Consider the following 15,873-nt stretch of genomic DNA (forward strand, 5'->3'; position numbering starts at 1 on the left):
ATATCCGCCCTGCGATTCATTTACTTCGGTTTCGAGACACATGAAGATAATCAATCTTAAACTGGATTACTTGGTGATACAGGGACCTGAATGCTTTGGAATATCTCTTTACATCTACAGTGTTTGTCGGAGATAAAATGTCGGACAGAACAATGAGACGGCAAGTACTGTTGTTCATCTCGATTTTTTCGCTCAGCTCAGTGTTCGGGCAGGTCACTTACTCCATTCCAGAGGAAATGTCAAAAGGCTCTCTAGTTGGTAACATAGCGCAGGATTTAGGGTTAAACGTAAAAAGACTGAAGTCCGGTAAAGCTCGCATATATACAGAGGACAATGCAGAGTACATCGTGCTGAATAAAGACAGAGGAGTCCTGCTTGTGAAGGAGAGAATCGACAGAGAGGCGCTCTGTGGACAGACAACACCTTGCGCTTTACATCTGCAGATTACACTGGAAGACCCGATTGAATTCTTCACTGTTACAGTCGAAATTAATGATATTAACGATAATGCACCCAGCTTCAAAAAGGATGAGATGAAATTCAGGATTAGTGAGTCTGCTGTCATTGGAGCAAAATTTGTGCTAGAAAGAGCTATGGATCTCGACGTCGGTGTGAACGGACTGCAGAGTTATTCGCTAAAACCTACAGATAATTTTCATCTTAAACTCCAGAATCAGCAAGATGGGAGTAAAAAAGTGGAGATGGTGTTGCAAAAACAACTAGACAGAGAGGCACAAGAACACCTCTCTTTAGCTCTAACAGCTATTGATGGTGGTGATCCTCAGCTGTCGGGAACAATGAGAATAGAAATATCAGTGCTAGACGCTAATGACAATGCCCCGGTGTTTACGCAGGAAGTATATAAGGTTACTGTAATGGAGACTGCGCAAAAGGGCACGATTTTATGTACCGTTAGTGCTGTAGATGCAGATCAAGGTTCAAATGGAAAAGTGTCATATTCAATAACAAACACGTTGGATGATGTCCCCGTTATTTTTCAAATCGACGAAGAAAATGGTGTCATAGCTTTATCTGGAAACCTGGATTATGAAAAGGCGCAGAACTATGAAATACACGTACAGGCAAGTGATGATGGAGGACTAACTGATTCATGTAAGATTATTGTAGAGGTGACAGATACAAACGACAATCACCCGTCTATTAATATTATGTCTAAAACTAATTCAATATCAGAAGATTCTAAGCCAGGAACTGTGGTAACTATATTTAATGTTCAAGATCCTGACTCTGGAGAAAATGGCAAAGTCGCATGTAATATCGGCGAAAACATGCCATTTCTGATGAAAACGACGTCGAAAAAATTCTTCAGTCTAGTGACTGACAGTGAATTGGACAGAGAGAGAGCCTCTGAGTATAATATTAGTGTGACCTGCTCTGATGAGGGAGTGCCCTCCCTCTCCAGCAGCGTCACTCTCACCTTACAGATCTCTGACGTGAATGACAACGCGCCTGTCTTTGAGAGGAGCTCATATGAGGCCTACATTGTAGAAAACAACACACCAGGCCTCTCTATATTCACAGTGAAAGCCAGAGACGCTGACTGGAACCAGAATGCTCGTGTTTCTTACATCCTGGAGGACTCCTCTGTTAACGGAGTGCCAGTCTCCTCATATGTGTCCGTCAGTGCTGATAGTGGAGTCATCCATGCAGTGCGCTCTTTTGACTACGAGCAGATCAAAGATTTCCAGTTCCGCGTCAAAGCGCAGGATGGAGGCTCTCCTCCACTCAATAGTAATGTGAGCGTGAAAATAATGATCCAGGACCAGAACGACAACCCCCCTCAGGTTCTGTACCCAGTCCAGACTGGTGGATCTCTGGTGGCTGAAATGGTGCCTCGTTCAGCAGATGTGGGCTACCTGGTGACTAAAGTGGTGGCTGTTGATGTGGACTCTGGACAGAATGCCTGGCTCTCCTATAAACTGCAGAAAGCCACAGACAGGGCGCTGTTTGAAGTGGGCTTACAGAATGGAGAAATCAGAACTATCCGCCAGGTGACTGATAAAGATGCTGTGAAACAGAGGCTGACTGTTATAGTGGAGGACAACGGGCAGCCCTCTCGTTCAGCTACCGTCATTGTTAACGTGGCGGTGGCGGACAGCTTCCCTGAAGTGCTGTCGGAGTTCACTGACTTTCCTCACGACAAGGAGTACAATGACAACCTGACTTTTTACTTAGTGCTGGCTTTGGCTGTAGTGTCCTTCCTGTTCATCACGTGTTTAGTGGTTATTATATCAGTGAAAATCTACAGATGGAGACAGTCTCGCGTCCTGTATCACTCCAGTCTCCCTGTGATTCCATATTATCCTCCACGTTACTCAGACACTTTGGGGACAGGGACTCTCCCACACGTGTACAACTACGAGGTGTGCAGGACGACTGACTCCAGAAAGAGTGACTGTAAGTTCGGCAGAGCTGGTAGTCAGAACGTGTTGATAATGGACCCCAGTTCTACAGGGACGATGCAGCGGATGCAGAGTGAGAAGAGCATCCTGGACGAACCAGACTCTCCTCTAGAGGTTAGAAAACACTAACATTTCATATGTTTTAATCTTATACAAATCAGAGCTATAGTACTGGTGAATTCATTTGATGAGGTAATTTATTTCGGCAGCAGTCCAAAGCAGACCAAATATAAATGATTGAGAGGTTTAGACAATGCTCGATCGGTCATATTCAGCACCATGGACAGCGACGCTTGACCGCTGCAACACCAGTAAACGTACCGATGTGATGTGTTTTCATTATTCGTCTCAGCTTCGTACCTTCTATACAGTTCACTTTTTAAAAAAACAATGCTTCTGTTGCTACATCATTCTATTATGTCTCCAAGAATATATGACACATTATTTTTTAAGTTCATATTTTGGGAAATATCAGTATGATATTTTAGTGGCCAGATTATGTCTGGATTTAACTCAGCCTGATAACTAGTGTGACTTTGTATTCAACTGGTTCTGTGATTTTATTTGATGTAATTTGTATTTTCAACTCAAAGCGTCGCTGTTGGCAAGCGTGTTGCGATGTATCTAGATGTAATATTTTTTTCTCTCTGTGTGTCCTGCCCCTTCGTGTCGGTACGTTTGACACAATCAGAGAAAGACAGAGCACACGGTCCGCGCTCATAAGTCTCCCTGCGACGAATGGAATAACTGGATTCATTATTTTCCTTCCTTCAGTTGGATTTCGGACGATATTTTTGATACCTACAGTCGCATTGGCTGCACTGGGAATGCTTTTGTGTTAATGGTGAAGGAAACGACTGCGGACAGAACAATGAGACGGCAAGTACTGTTGTTTCTCTCGGTCCTGTGTCTGAGCTACGCGCTCGGGCAGGTCAGCTATTCAATTCCTGAAGAAATGACCAAAGGATCTGTAGTTGGTAACATAGCGCATGATTTAGGTTTGGATCTTAAAAGGCTGAAATCAGGTAAAGCTCGTGTCTATACAGGAGCCAGTGTAGAATACATCGGGCTGAATAAAGACAGAGGAGTCCTCCTCATCCAGGAGAGGATAGACAGAGAGGCGCTGTGTGGAGAGACGACGCCTTGTGCTTTGCACTTTCAGTTAATTCTGGAGAATCCGATGGAATTGTTTCGTGTAACAGTGGAAATTACCGACATAAACGACAATACTCCCAGTTTTACAAATGCAGAAAAACGCTTTGAAATCAGTGAGTCCGCTGTGATAGGATCGAAATTCGTGTTAGAGAAAGCTTTTGATTCCGACATCGGGATGAATGGATTACAACAATACTCACTTTCTCCAACTGATAATTTTGTGTTAAAACTAGAAAATCAGGCGGACGGAAGTAAAAAGGTAGAAATGGTTCTCCAGAAGCCTTTAGATCGAGAAAAGCAGGAACACATCTCACTGCTGTTAACTGCTGTAGATGGAGGAGAGCCGCAGATGTCAGGGACAATGCAGATATTTGTTAATGTATTAGACGTGAATGACAACGCACCTACATTCGCTAAACCGCTATACAGAGCAAAAATACTGGAAAACTCTCCAAAAGGCACAAGTGTAACTACTGTGAGTGCATCTGATAAAGACATCGGCTCAAACAGAGAGGTGTCGTATCTGATATCTTCCAGCAAACGTCTTATAACAGCACTGTTTAAGATTGATTCAAAGACTGGTGAAATTACGCTGGTGGGTGAAATAGATTATGAGAAGGCAAAAATATATCAAATCGACATAGAAGCTGTAGACAGCGGAGGACTGTCTGATTCTACTAAGGTGATAATTGATGTTATTGATATAAATGACAATAATCCTCAAATTAACATTGTTTCTAAATCAGACTCCATATTAGAGGACTCACCTCCAAACACTGTTATAGCAATGTTAAGTGTGAATGACCCAGATTCAGAGAATAATGGAGAGGTAGAGTGTAATATAGACCGTAACATTCCCTTTAAAATACAAAGTACATTAAATGGATTTTATACTTTAGTCACAGAGGTCACTTTAGACAGAGAGATCGCGTCCCAATATAATATAACAGTGACCTGCTCTGATGAGGGAGTGCCCTCCCTCTCCAGCAGCGTCACTCTCACCTTACAGATCTCTGATGTGAATGACAACGCGCCTGTCTTTGAGAGGAGCTCATATGAGGCCTACATTGTAGAAAACAACACACCAGGCCTCTCTATATTCACAGTGAAAGCCAGAGACGCTGACTGGAACCAGAATGCTCGTGTTTCTTACATCCTGGAGGACTCCTCTGTTAACGGAGTGCCAGTCTCCTCATATGTGTCCGTCAGTGCTGATAGTGGAGTCATCCATGCAGTGCGCTCTTTTGACTACGAGCAGATCAAAGATTTCCAGTTCCGCGTCAAAGCGCAGGATGGAGGCTCTCCTCCACTCAGTAGTAATGTGAGTGTGAAAATAATGATCCAGGACCAGAACGACAACCCTCCTCAGGTTCTGTACCCAGTCCAGACTGGTGGCTCTCTGGTGGCTGAAATGGTGCCTCGTTCAGCAGATGTGGGCTACCTGGTGACTAAAGTGGTGGCTGTTGATGTGGACTCTGGACAGAATGCCTGGCTCTCCTATAAACTGCAGAAAGCCACAGACAGGGCGCTGTTTGAAGTGGGCTTACAGAATGGAGAAATCAGAACTATCCGCCAGGTGACTGATAAAGATGCTGTGAAACAGAGACTGACTGTTATAGTGGAGGACAACGGGCAGCCCTCTCGTTCAGCTACAGTCATTGTTAACGTGGCGGTGGCGGACAGCTTCCCTGAAGTGCTGTCGGAGTTCACTGACTTTCCTCACGACAAGGAGTACAATGACAACCTGACTTTTTACTTAGTGCTGGCTTTGGCTGTAGTGTCCTTCCTGTTCATCACGTGTTTAGTGGTTATTATATCAGTGAAAATCTACAGATGGAGACAGTCTCGCGTCCTGTATCACTCCAGTCTCCCTGTGATTCCATATTATCCTCCACGTTACTCAGACACTTTGGGGACAGGGACTCTCCCACACGTGTACAACTACGAGGTGTGCAGGACGACTGACTCCAGAAGGAGTGACTGTAAGTTCGGCAGAGCTGGTAGTCAGAACGTGCTGATAATGGACCCCAGTTCTACAGGGACGATGCAGCGGTTGCAGAGTGAGAAGAGCATCCTGGACGAACCAGACTCTCCTCTAGAGGTTAGAAAACACTAACATTTCATATGTTTTAATCTTATTCAAATCAAAGTCATGGTACTAGTGCATTCATTTCATAAGTCAGTTTATTTCAGCAGCAGCCTGAAAAAGACCATATATTAATGATTGAGAGGTTTAGGTAATGCTACAACCTTCCTATTCAGCACCATGGACAGCGACGCTTGACCGCTGCCAACACCAGTAAATCTACACGTGTTGAGGTTTTATTTCAGGTCTGTGCTTCAAAACTTTTGCTCATTCTACAATTCAAAGGCGCTGCTTTTGGATATCTAACATTCAAATATGTCATTGAACCACTTGAGCACAATGAAATCAAAGGATATAATTATAAATATCAATTTCATACATTTTTGGTCAAATTGTCTCTTTGGTCTTGGCTCAGCCTGATAACCAGTGTGAATTTGCACTCAACTGGTTCTCTGTGATTTTATTTGATGTAATTTGTATTTTCAACTCAAAGCGTCGCTGTTGGCAAGCGTGTTGCGATGTATCTAGATGTTATTTTTGTCTCTGTGTGTCCTGCCCCTTCGTGTCGGTACGTTTGACACAATCAGAGAAAGACGGAGCACACGGTCCGCGCTCATAAGTCTCCCTGCGACGAATGGAATAACTGGATTCATTATTTTGCTTCCTGCAGTTGGATTTCGGACGATATTTTTGATACCTACAGTCGCACTGGCTGCACTGGGAATGCTTTTGTGTTAATGGTGAAGGAAACGACTGCGGACAGAACAATGAGACGGCAAGTACTGTTGTTTCTCTCGGTCCTGTGTCTGAGCTACGCGCTCGGGCAGGTCAGCTATTCAATTCCTGAAGAAATGACCAAAGGATCTGTAGTCGGTAACATAGCGCATGATTTAGGTTTGGATCTTAAAAGGCTGAAATCAGGTAAAGCTCGTGTCTATACAGGAGCCAGTGTAGAATACATCGGGCTGAATAAAGACAGAGGAGTCCTCCTCATCCAGGAGAGGATAGACAGAGAGGCGCTGTGTGGAGAGACGACGCCTTGTGCTTTGCATTTCCAGTTAATTCTGGAGAATCCGATGGAATTGTTTCGTGTAACAGTGGAGATTACCGACATAAACGACAATACCCCCAGTTTTACAAATGCAGAAAAACGCTTTGAAATTAGCGAGTCCGCTGTGATTGGGTCAAAATTCATATTAGCGAATGCTCTAGATTCTGACATCGGGATGAATGGATTACAACAATACTCACTTTCTCCAACCGATAATTTTGTATTAAAACTAGAAAATCAGGCAGACGGAAGTAAAAAGGTAGAAATGGTTCTCCAGAAGCCTTTAGATCGAGAAAAGCAGGAGCACATCTCACTGCTGTTAACTGCTGTAGATGGAGGAGAGCCGCAGATGTCAGGGACAATGCAGATATTTGTTAATGTATTAGACGCGAATGACAACGCACCTACATTCGCTAAACCGCTATACAGAGCAAAAATACTGGAAAACTCTCCAAAAGGCACAAGTGTAACTACTGTGAGTGCATCTGATAAAGACATCGGCTCAAACAGAGAGGTGTCGTATCTGATATCTACCAGCAAACGTCTTATATCTGAACTGTTTAAGATTGACTCAAAGACTGGTGAAATTATGCTGGTCGGTGAAATAGATTATGAGAAGGCAAAAACATACCAAATGGCTATAGAAGCTGTAGATAGCGGAGGACTGTCTGATTCCACTAAAGTGATAGTTGATGTCATTGATATAAATGACAATAATCCTCAAATTAACATTGTTTCTAAATCAGACTCCATATTAGAGGACTCACCTCCAAACACTGTTATAGCGATGTTAAGTGTGAATGACCCAGATTCAGAGAATAATGGAGAGGTAGAGTGTAATATAGACCGTAACATTCCCTTTAAAATACAAAGTACATTAAATGGATTTTATACTTTAGTCACAGAGGTCACTTTAGACAGAGAGATCGCGTCACAATATAATATTAGTGTGACCTGCTCTGATGAAGGAGTGCCCTCCCTCTCCAGCAGCGTCACTCTCACCTTACAGATCTCTGATGTGAATGACAACGCGCCTGTCTTTGAGAGGAGCTCATATGAGGCCTACATTGTAGAAAACAACACACCAGGCCTCTCTATATTCACAGTGAAAGCCAGAGACGCTGACTGGAACCAGAATGCGCGTGTTTCTTACATCCTGGAGGACTCCTCTGTTAACGGAGTGCCAGTCTCCTCATACGTGTCCGTCAGTGCTGATAGTGGAGTCATCCATGCAGTGCGCTCTTTTGACTACGAGCAGATCAAAGATTTCCAGTTCCGCGTCAAAGCGCAGGATGGAGGCTCTCCTCCACTCAGTAGTAATGTGAGTGTGAAAATAATGATCCAGGACCAGAACGACAACCCCCCTCAGGTTCTGTACCCGGTCCAGACTGGTGGCTCTCTGGTGGCTGAAATGGTGCCTCGTTCAGCAGATGTGGGCTACCTGGTGACTAAAGTGGTGGCTGTTGATGTGGACTCTGGACAGAATGCCTGGCTCTCCTATAAACTGCAGAAAGCCACAGACAGGGCGCTGTTTGAAGTGGGCTTACAGAATGGAGAAATCAGAACTATCCGCCAGGTGACTGATAAAGATGCTGTGAAACAGAGACTGACTGTTATAGTGGAGGACAACGGGCAGCCCTCTCGTTCAGCTACAGTCATTGTTAACGTGGCGGTGGCGGACAGCTTCCCTGAAGTGCTGTCAGAGTTCACTGACTTTCCTCACGACAAGGAGTACAATGACAACCTGACTTTCTACTTAGTGCTGGCTTTGGCTGTAGTGTCCTTCCTGTTCATCACGTGTTTAGTGGTTATTATATCAGTGAAAATCTACAGATGGAGACAGTCTCGCGTCCTGTATCACTCCAGTCTCCCTGTGATTCCGTATTATCCTCCACGTTACTCAGACACTTTGGGGACAGGGACTCTCCCACACGTGTACAACTACGAGGTGTGCAGGACGACTGACTCCAGAAGGAGTGACTGTAAGTTCGGCAGAGCTGGTAGTCAGAACGTGCTGATAATGGACCCCAGTTCTACAGGGACGATGCAGCGGATGCAGAGTGAGAAGAGCATCCTGGATGAACCAGACTCTCCTCTAGAGGTCGGTCCTAATGTGGTAATTTCAGTGTAACCTGTTTGCATGTTCTCTGTGATCATAGATTCTTTACCAGGCGCTATATGTCACTTGTTTACTATCAGCACCATGGACAGAGGCGCTGTTGTCGCCCTGGACTTTGTTCCCAAGTCTTGTTTGACCCTTAGTACAGTTGCCGATGGCGAGTGTGTTTGAAAGACTACGTGTGTGTGTTTAAGTCTGTTGGGGGTGTATCAGGCCTCATATGTCATTTGTTTGCTATCAGCACCATGGACAGAGGCGCTGTTGTCGCCTTGGACCCTTAAATAGTTGACAATGACGAGTGTGATTGAAAGCCTGCATGTGTTTATGTTTGCAGAGAGTTTGGATCGGGACAGTATTTTTCTGAAGCCATTACTCGGATTAGGACTCACTATTTGTCTATTTGTCTGTCTATCTGTCTGTTTGTCTGTCTGTCATTACATGCCAACTTTAACGTAACACGTAAAATATTCCAATTATTTTAACTTTTTCGTGTTGGTAATTATTGTTCGAATTTCAGTCTTCGTCCATTTAACAAAATGGTGTCATGATTGTTTAATTTCTACCGTGTTATAATGGAAAATATGATGACCTTCTTCAGCCACAGTGAGGAGTAAGCAGCACCCAATTATCCTGTTGTGCGCACATGTTATCAACTATTTAATTGGCCTTTTCATCTGGTACACATATTAATTGTTTTCCCTCCTGTACAGTATGCTTATTTTTCTCCCGGTGTTTTCTGTAGTTCATTGCTTTGTACTCTTAGGGCCGCTGTTGGCCAGTGTGTTGATGTCTCTCGGTACATTTGAAGAGAAACCTCCCCCATCATGATGATATCAGAGAGAGAAAGAAAGGCACAGGGCTACAACGACGGCGTGCACTTAAACGACGACAGCGCACAAGCTCGTGTTTTATGCCGATTTGGACGATTATGGAGTGATACATTTCTGCAGTTTTTCTTTCATTGTAATGGACCATACATATCCGGATACAGTGGAACATAATTCTTCTTATTAAATTTCGTGAGGAAAATGTCGGACAGAACAATGAGACGGCAAGTACTGTTGTTTTCCTTGGTGCTTCATCTCACTTCGGTGCTCGGCCAGGTCAGCTACTCCATCCCTGAGGAAATGCCGAGTGGATCTTTAGTCGGTAATATAGCTCAGGATTTGGGTTTGGATATAAAACGACTGAAATCAGGTAAAGCTCGTGTTTATACGGGAGACAGTGCGGCATACATCGAGCTACATAAAGAACGAGGAGTCCTCCTCATCAAAGACAAAATAGACAGAGAAGCGATTTGCAGACAGACTACGCCTTGTGCTTTACATTTTCAGATCATTTTGGAGAACCCCATGGAGTTCTACAGTGTCACAGTTGAGATTACCGATGTAAATGACAATCCTCCCACGTTTGAAAAAAATGAAGTCAGTTTTAAAATCAGCGAGTCTGCTGTAATTGGAGCTAAGTTTGTCTTAGACGGTGCAATAGATCTGGACGTCGGAAAAAATGGTCTGCAAAAATACGATCTTAAACCCACCGATAATTTTGTACTGAAACGAGACAGTCAGGGTGATGGGACTGAAAAGGTTGAGATGGTTTTACAGAAGCCTCTAGACAGAGAAAATGAAGAATTGATATCTTTAGTTTTAACAGCATTTGATGGAGGAGACCCGCAAATGTCAGGAACAATTCGGATTTTAATCACGGTGTTAGATGCCAATGATAATGCGCCTGTTTTTACACAGTCCACCTACACAGCCACTGTGTTTGAAAATGCCCCAGAAGGGACGGTTGTCACCAGCGTTACTGCGTCAGATGCAGATTATGGAGTGAATGGCAGAATAAAATATTCAATTAAAAACAGTTTAGATCAAGCACATGCACTGTTTCAGATAAACGAAGACAGTGGGGAAATAACATTAATTGGAAACATTGATTATGAAAAAGCACGGATTTATCATATTAATATACGTGCAAGTGATGATGGTGGACTTACAGATTCATGTAAAGTCAGAGTTGAAGTGGTGGATGTGAACGACAACAAACCAACAATTAATATCATGTCGAAATCAAACATGATATCTGAACACTCTAAACTGAACACTGTTGTAGCAATGATGAACGTTCAAGACCCAGACTCAAATGAAAACGGTAAAGTTCACTGTTTTATAAACGATAACACCCCTTTGACTATAAAGTCGACATCAAATAATTTCTATAGTTTAGTAACAGACAGTGAATTAGACAGAGAGATCGCGTCACAATATAATATTAGTGTGACCTGCTCTGATGAAGGAGTGCCCTCCCTCTCCAGCAGCGTCACTCTCACCTTACAGATCTCTGATGTGAATGACAACGCGCCTGTCTTTGAGAGGAGCTCATATGAGGCCTACATTGTAGAAAACAACACACCAGGCCTCTCTATATTCACAGTGAGAGCCAGAGACGCCGACTGGAACCAGAATGCTCGTGTTTCTTACATCCTGGAGGACTCCTCTGTTAACGGAGTGCCAGTCTCCTCATACGTGTCCGTCAGTGCTGATAGTGGAGTCATCCATGCAGTGCGCTCTTTTGACTACGAGCAGATCAAAGATTTCCAGTTCCGCGTCAAAGCGCAGGATGGAGGCTCTCCTCCACTCAGTAGTAATGTGAGTGTGAAAATAATGATCCAGGACCAGAACGACAACCCTCCTCAGGTTCTGTACCCAGTCCAGACCGGTGGCTCTCTGGTGGCTGAAATGGTGCCTCGTTCAGCAGATGTGGGCTATCTGGTGACTAAAGTGGTGGCTGTTGATGTGGACTCTGGACAGAATGCCTGGCTCTCCTATAAACTGCAGAAAGCCACAGACAGGGCGCTGTTTGAAGTGGGCTTACAGAATGGAGAAATCAGAACTATCCGCCAGGTGACCGATAAAGATGCTGTGAAACAGAGACTGACTGTTATAGTGGAGGACAACGGGCAGCCCTCTCGTTCAGCTACAGTCATTGTTAACGTGGCGGTGGCGGACAGCTTCCCTGAAGTGCTGTCGGAGTTCACTGACTTTCCTCACGACAAGGAGTACAATGACAACCTGACTTTTTACTTAGTGCTGGCTTTGGCTGTAGTGTCCTTCCTGTTCATCACGTGTTTAGTGGTTATTATATCAGTGAAAATCTACAGATGGAGACAGTCTCGCGTCCTGTATCACTCCAGTCTCCCTGTGATTCCGTATTATCCTCCACGTTACTCAGACACTTTGGGGACAGGGACTCTCCCACACGTGTACAACTACGAGGTGTGCAGGACGACTGACTCCCGAAGGAGTGACTGTAAGTTCGGCAGAGCTGGTAGTCAGAACGTGTTGATAATGGACCCCAGTTCTACAGGGACGATGCAGCGGATACAGAGTGAGAAGAGCATCCTGGACGAACCAGACTCTCCTCTAGAGGTCGGTCCTGATGTGGTAATTTCAGTGTAATCTGTTTGCATGTTCCCTGTGATTCTTAACCAAGCACCATATATCACTTTTCTGCTATCAGCACCATGGACAGAGGCGCTGTTGTCGGCCTGGACTTAGTTTCCGTGTTTTGTTTGACCCTTAATGCAGTTGCCAGTGGTGAGTGTGTCTGAAAGACTACGTGTGTGCGTGTAAGTCTGCAGGGGGTGTGGGTGGGGCCAGTATTTTTCTGAAATGATTCCTTGTTGCAGGACTTGATTATTTGTACTTCAGTATTATTTTTTGTGAGTATCAATGTCTTAATATCTTAGGTTTCATCCCTCTACTGAAGATGATACATGAGCTTGCTGGCATTGATTGCTTCATTTTTTTGACATCATTGTCTGCTTGTTAAGTGACTCTTACCTTTTGACTCTACCTATTTGATTTGGTGGCATAGAGTTTGGTGGTTAAAAGAAGTGATTTGTGACAAACTCTTCATAGTTTCATTTTATCCTTATTGGACTTCCAGGATAATTTCATCCATTCACGAAACTATCAGATGATACTTCTACTAATTGTTATATCTTAATGCAAACACTACATTTTGATAGATCTGTAATTAGATAGTAATCTGATAGACTTTAACCAAAACCGTTCTGAGGCTAGCCAAATACTAGATTGCTACTAATACTGCTTCTATAGTAGTAGTAGTAGTGACAGTGATAATAATAATAATAATAATAATAATAATAATAATAATAATAATAACAACAACAATCATTTTTCTGTTTGTTTTTCCATCATCAACCACGTTTCTCATCCTCCTTTCCCCAACATTTGCTGTTCTGTGTATTGAACAGAAAGGGCCGCTATTGGCCAGAGTGTGGCAGTCTTCGACAGGGCTGGTAACTGTACCTCCCCCTCAGATTGTGACATGGTAGACAATAAAACAGGCACTAACCGCCAGTCCTCGTTGAAATGGAAAACTGCTCACGGACACGGAAAGCTGCTATTTTTTGTTGAACGTTTCCTTCATGCTCGGTCGTAATTTTGACTATATTCATGTGGATTACAGTTTTCTTTAAACGACACTGGAATACACCGACAAAACAATGAGACGGCAAGTACTGTTGTTCATCCTCGTCCTCCCTCTCGCTTCGGTGATCGGGCAGGTCAGCTACTCCATTCCCGAGGAAATGGAGAAAGGTTCATTAGTCTGTAATTTAGCTCAGGATTTAGGTTTAGATGTTAAAAGGCTCAAATCGGGTAAAGCTCGTATTCATTCGGGCGACAGTGCAGAATATATCGAGCTGAATAGAGAGAGGGGAGTCCTCCTCATCAAACAGAGAATAGACAGGGAAACGTTGTGTGGAGAAACGACGCCCTGTGCCTTACATTTACAGATGATTTTGGAAAACCCGATTGAATTGTTTCGAATAACAATTGAAATCACAGACATAAACGATAATGCTCCGAGCTTCGCATCGACTGAGAAACATTTTGAAATCAGCGAGTCTGCAGTCATTGGGTCTAAATTTGTACTGGAGAAAGCTATTGATGCTGACATTGGTACAAATGATCTCCAAAGCTATTCGCTTAAGCCAACAAACAATTTCGCATTAAAACTAGAGAATCAGGCAGACGGAAGTAAAAAGGTAGAAATGGTGCTACAGAAGCCTCTCGATCGAGAGCAGCAGGAAAAGATATCACTGCTATTAACCGCTATAGATGGCGGACAACCGCGTATGTCAGGTACAATGCAGATAACTGTAAACGTGTTAGATGTAAACGACAACGCACCGATTTTCACTAAGCCGTTATACAAGGCAACACTAACCGAGAATTCACCGAGGGGGACCAGTGTTATAACTGTCCGTGCGTCTGACAAAGATGGAGGCTCTAATGCAGAAATATCATACGCAATTTCAAATAGCAAGCGTCGATTGTCCGACCTATTTCAGATCGACAGAAAAACAGGAGAGGTTATCCTGATCGGTGAAATAGATTATGAAAAAGCAAAGCTCTTCCAGATTGATATCGAGGCTTCAGATAATGGAGGACTCTCTGACTCCAGTAAGATTCTCGTTGATATCACTGACGTCAATGACAACAGCCCTCAGATGAAAATACTCTCTAAATCAGACAGCATTTTAGAAGACTCTCCTGAGAGCACTGTCATTGCTGTGCTAAGCGTAAATGACCCTGATTCTGAGAGGAATGGAGCAGTGAAGTGTAATATTAATAATGACATTCCTTTTAAAATACAAAACACCATGAATGGATTTTATAGTTTAGTTACGGAGATAGCTTTGGACAGAGAAGTCGCCTCCCAGTATAACATTAGTGTGACTTGCTCTGATGAAGGAGTGCCCTCCCTCTCCAGCAGCGTCACTCTCACCTTACAGATCTCTGATGTGAATGACAACGCGCCTGTCTTTGAGAGGAGCTCATATGAGGCCTACATTGTAGAGAACAACACACCAGGCCTCTCTATATTCACAGTGAAAGCCAGAGACGCTGACTGGAACCAGAATGCTCGCGTTTCTTACATCCTGGAGGACTCCTCTGTTAACGGAGTGCCAGTCTCCTCATATGTGTCCGTCAGTGCTGATAGTGGAGTCATCCATGCAGTGCGCTCTTTTGACTACGAGCAGATCAAAGATTTCCAGTTCCGCGTCAAAGCGCAGGATGGAGGCTCTCCTCCACTCAGTAGTAATGTGAGTGTGAAAATAATGATCCAGGACCAGAACGACAACCCCCCTCAGGTTCTGTACCCAGTCCAGACTGGTGGCTCTCTGGTGGCTGAAATGGTGCCTCGTTCAGCAGATGTGGGCTATCTGGTGACTAAAGTGGTGGCTGTTGATGTGGACTCTGGACAGAATGCCTGGCTCTCCTATAAACTGCAGAAAGCCACAGACAGGGCGCTGTTTGAAGTGGGCTTACAGAATGGAGAAATCAGAACTATCCGCCAGGTGACTGATAAAGATGCTGTGAAACAGAGACTGACTGTTATAGTGGAGGACAACGGGCAGCCCTCTCGTTCAGCTACAGTCATTGTTAACGTGGCGGTGGCGGACAGCTTCCCTGAAGTGCTGTCGGAGTTCACTGACTTTCCTCACGACAAAGAGTACAATGACAACCTGACCTTTTACTTAGTGCTGGCTTTGGCTGTAGTGTCCTTCCTCTTCATCACGTGTTTAGTGGTTATTATATCAGTGAAAATCTACAGATGGAGACAGTCTCGCGTCCTGTATCACTCCAGTCTCCCTGTGATTCCATATTATCCTCCACGTTACTCAGACACTTTGGGGACAGGGACTCTCCCACACGTGTACAACTACGAGGTGTGCAGGACGACTGACTCCAGAAGGAGTGACTGTAAGTTCGGCAGAGCTGGTAGTCAGAACGTGTTGATAATGGACCCCAGTTCTACAGGGACGATGCAGCGGATGCAGAGTGAGAAGAGCATCCTGGACGAACCAGACTCTCCTCTAGAGGTTAGACTGTTATAATTCTAATAATGAAACATATTTTTATATAGCCTATTCATTTTCTTTTCAGTGTTGTCAATTAGTACCAACACTATGTCAGTACCTTGGACAGCGATCGAACGACCTATC

The 15,873-nt window shown here is 44.0% G+C and overlaps 3 protein-coding genes across 24 annotated transcripts in view; all 3 read left to right on the forward strand.

The window, feature by feature from the left end:
* The window catches only part of LOC311257657 (protocadherin gamma-C5-like), a 262,082-nt gene that overhangs the window by 180,745 nt on the left and 65,464 nt on the right, over positions 1-15,873 (forward strand). Inside the window, exon 1 of one of the 22 annotated variants that reach the window (XM_084353453.1) lies at positions 10-2,537. The exons of 19 other annotated variants lie outside the window; for them this stretch is intronic. In XM_084353453.1, coding sequence (XP_084209579.1) covers positions 138-2,537 — 2,400 coding nt within the window. In that variant the 5' untranslated portion in view covers positions 10-137. Of the gene's footprint in view, positions 1-9; positions 2,538-9,669; positions 12,263-15,873 lie in introns of those variants that run through there. 2 more of the 22 variants (XM_084353437.1, XM_084353452.1) reach the window with 2 other exon arrangements.
* Positions 3,122-5,694, forward strand: LOC311257673 (protocadherin gamma-A1-like; the record flags this gene model as incomplete). The annotated part of the gene is made up of 1 exon (XM_084353489.1): positions 3,122-5,694. The coding sequence occupies exon 1, from the start codon at positions 3,265-3,267 to the stop codon at positions 5,692-5,694; it is 2,430 nt and encodes an 809-aa protein (XP_084209615.1). The 5' UTR covers positions 3,122-3,264.
* Positions 13,242-15,765, forward strand: LOC311257676 (protocadherin beta-16-like; the record flags this gene model as incomplete). The annotated part of the gene is made up of 1 exon (XM_084353492.1): positions 13,242-15,765. The coding sequence occupies exon 1, from the start codon at positions 13,366-13,368 to the stop codon at positions 15,763-15,765; it is 2,400 nt and encodes a 799-aa protein (XP_084209618.1). The 5' UTR covers positions 13,242-13,365.

The sequence above is a fragment of the Pagrus pagrus genome (assembly GCF_965226575.1).
Source record: "Pagrus pagrus genome assembly, chromosome: 5".
NCBI classification, from domain to species: Eukaryota; Metazoa; Chordata; class Actinopteri; order Spariformes; family Sparidae; genus Pagrus; species Pagrus pagrus.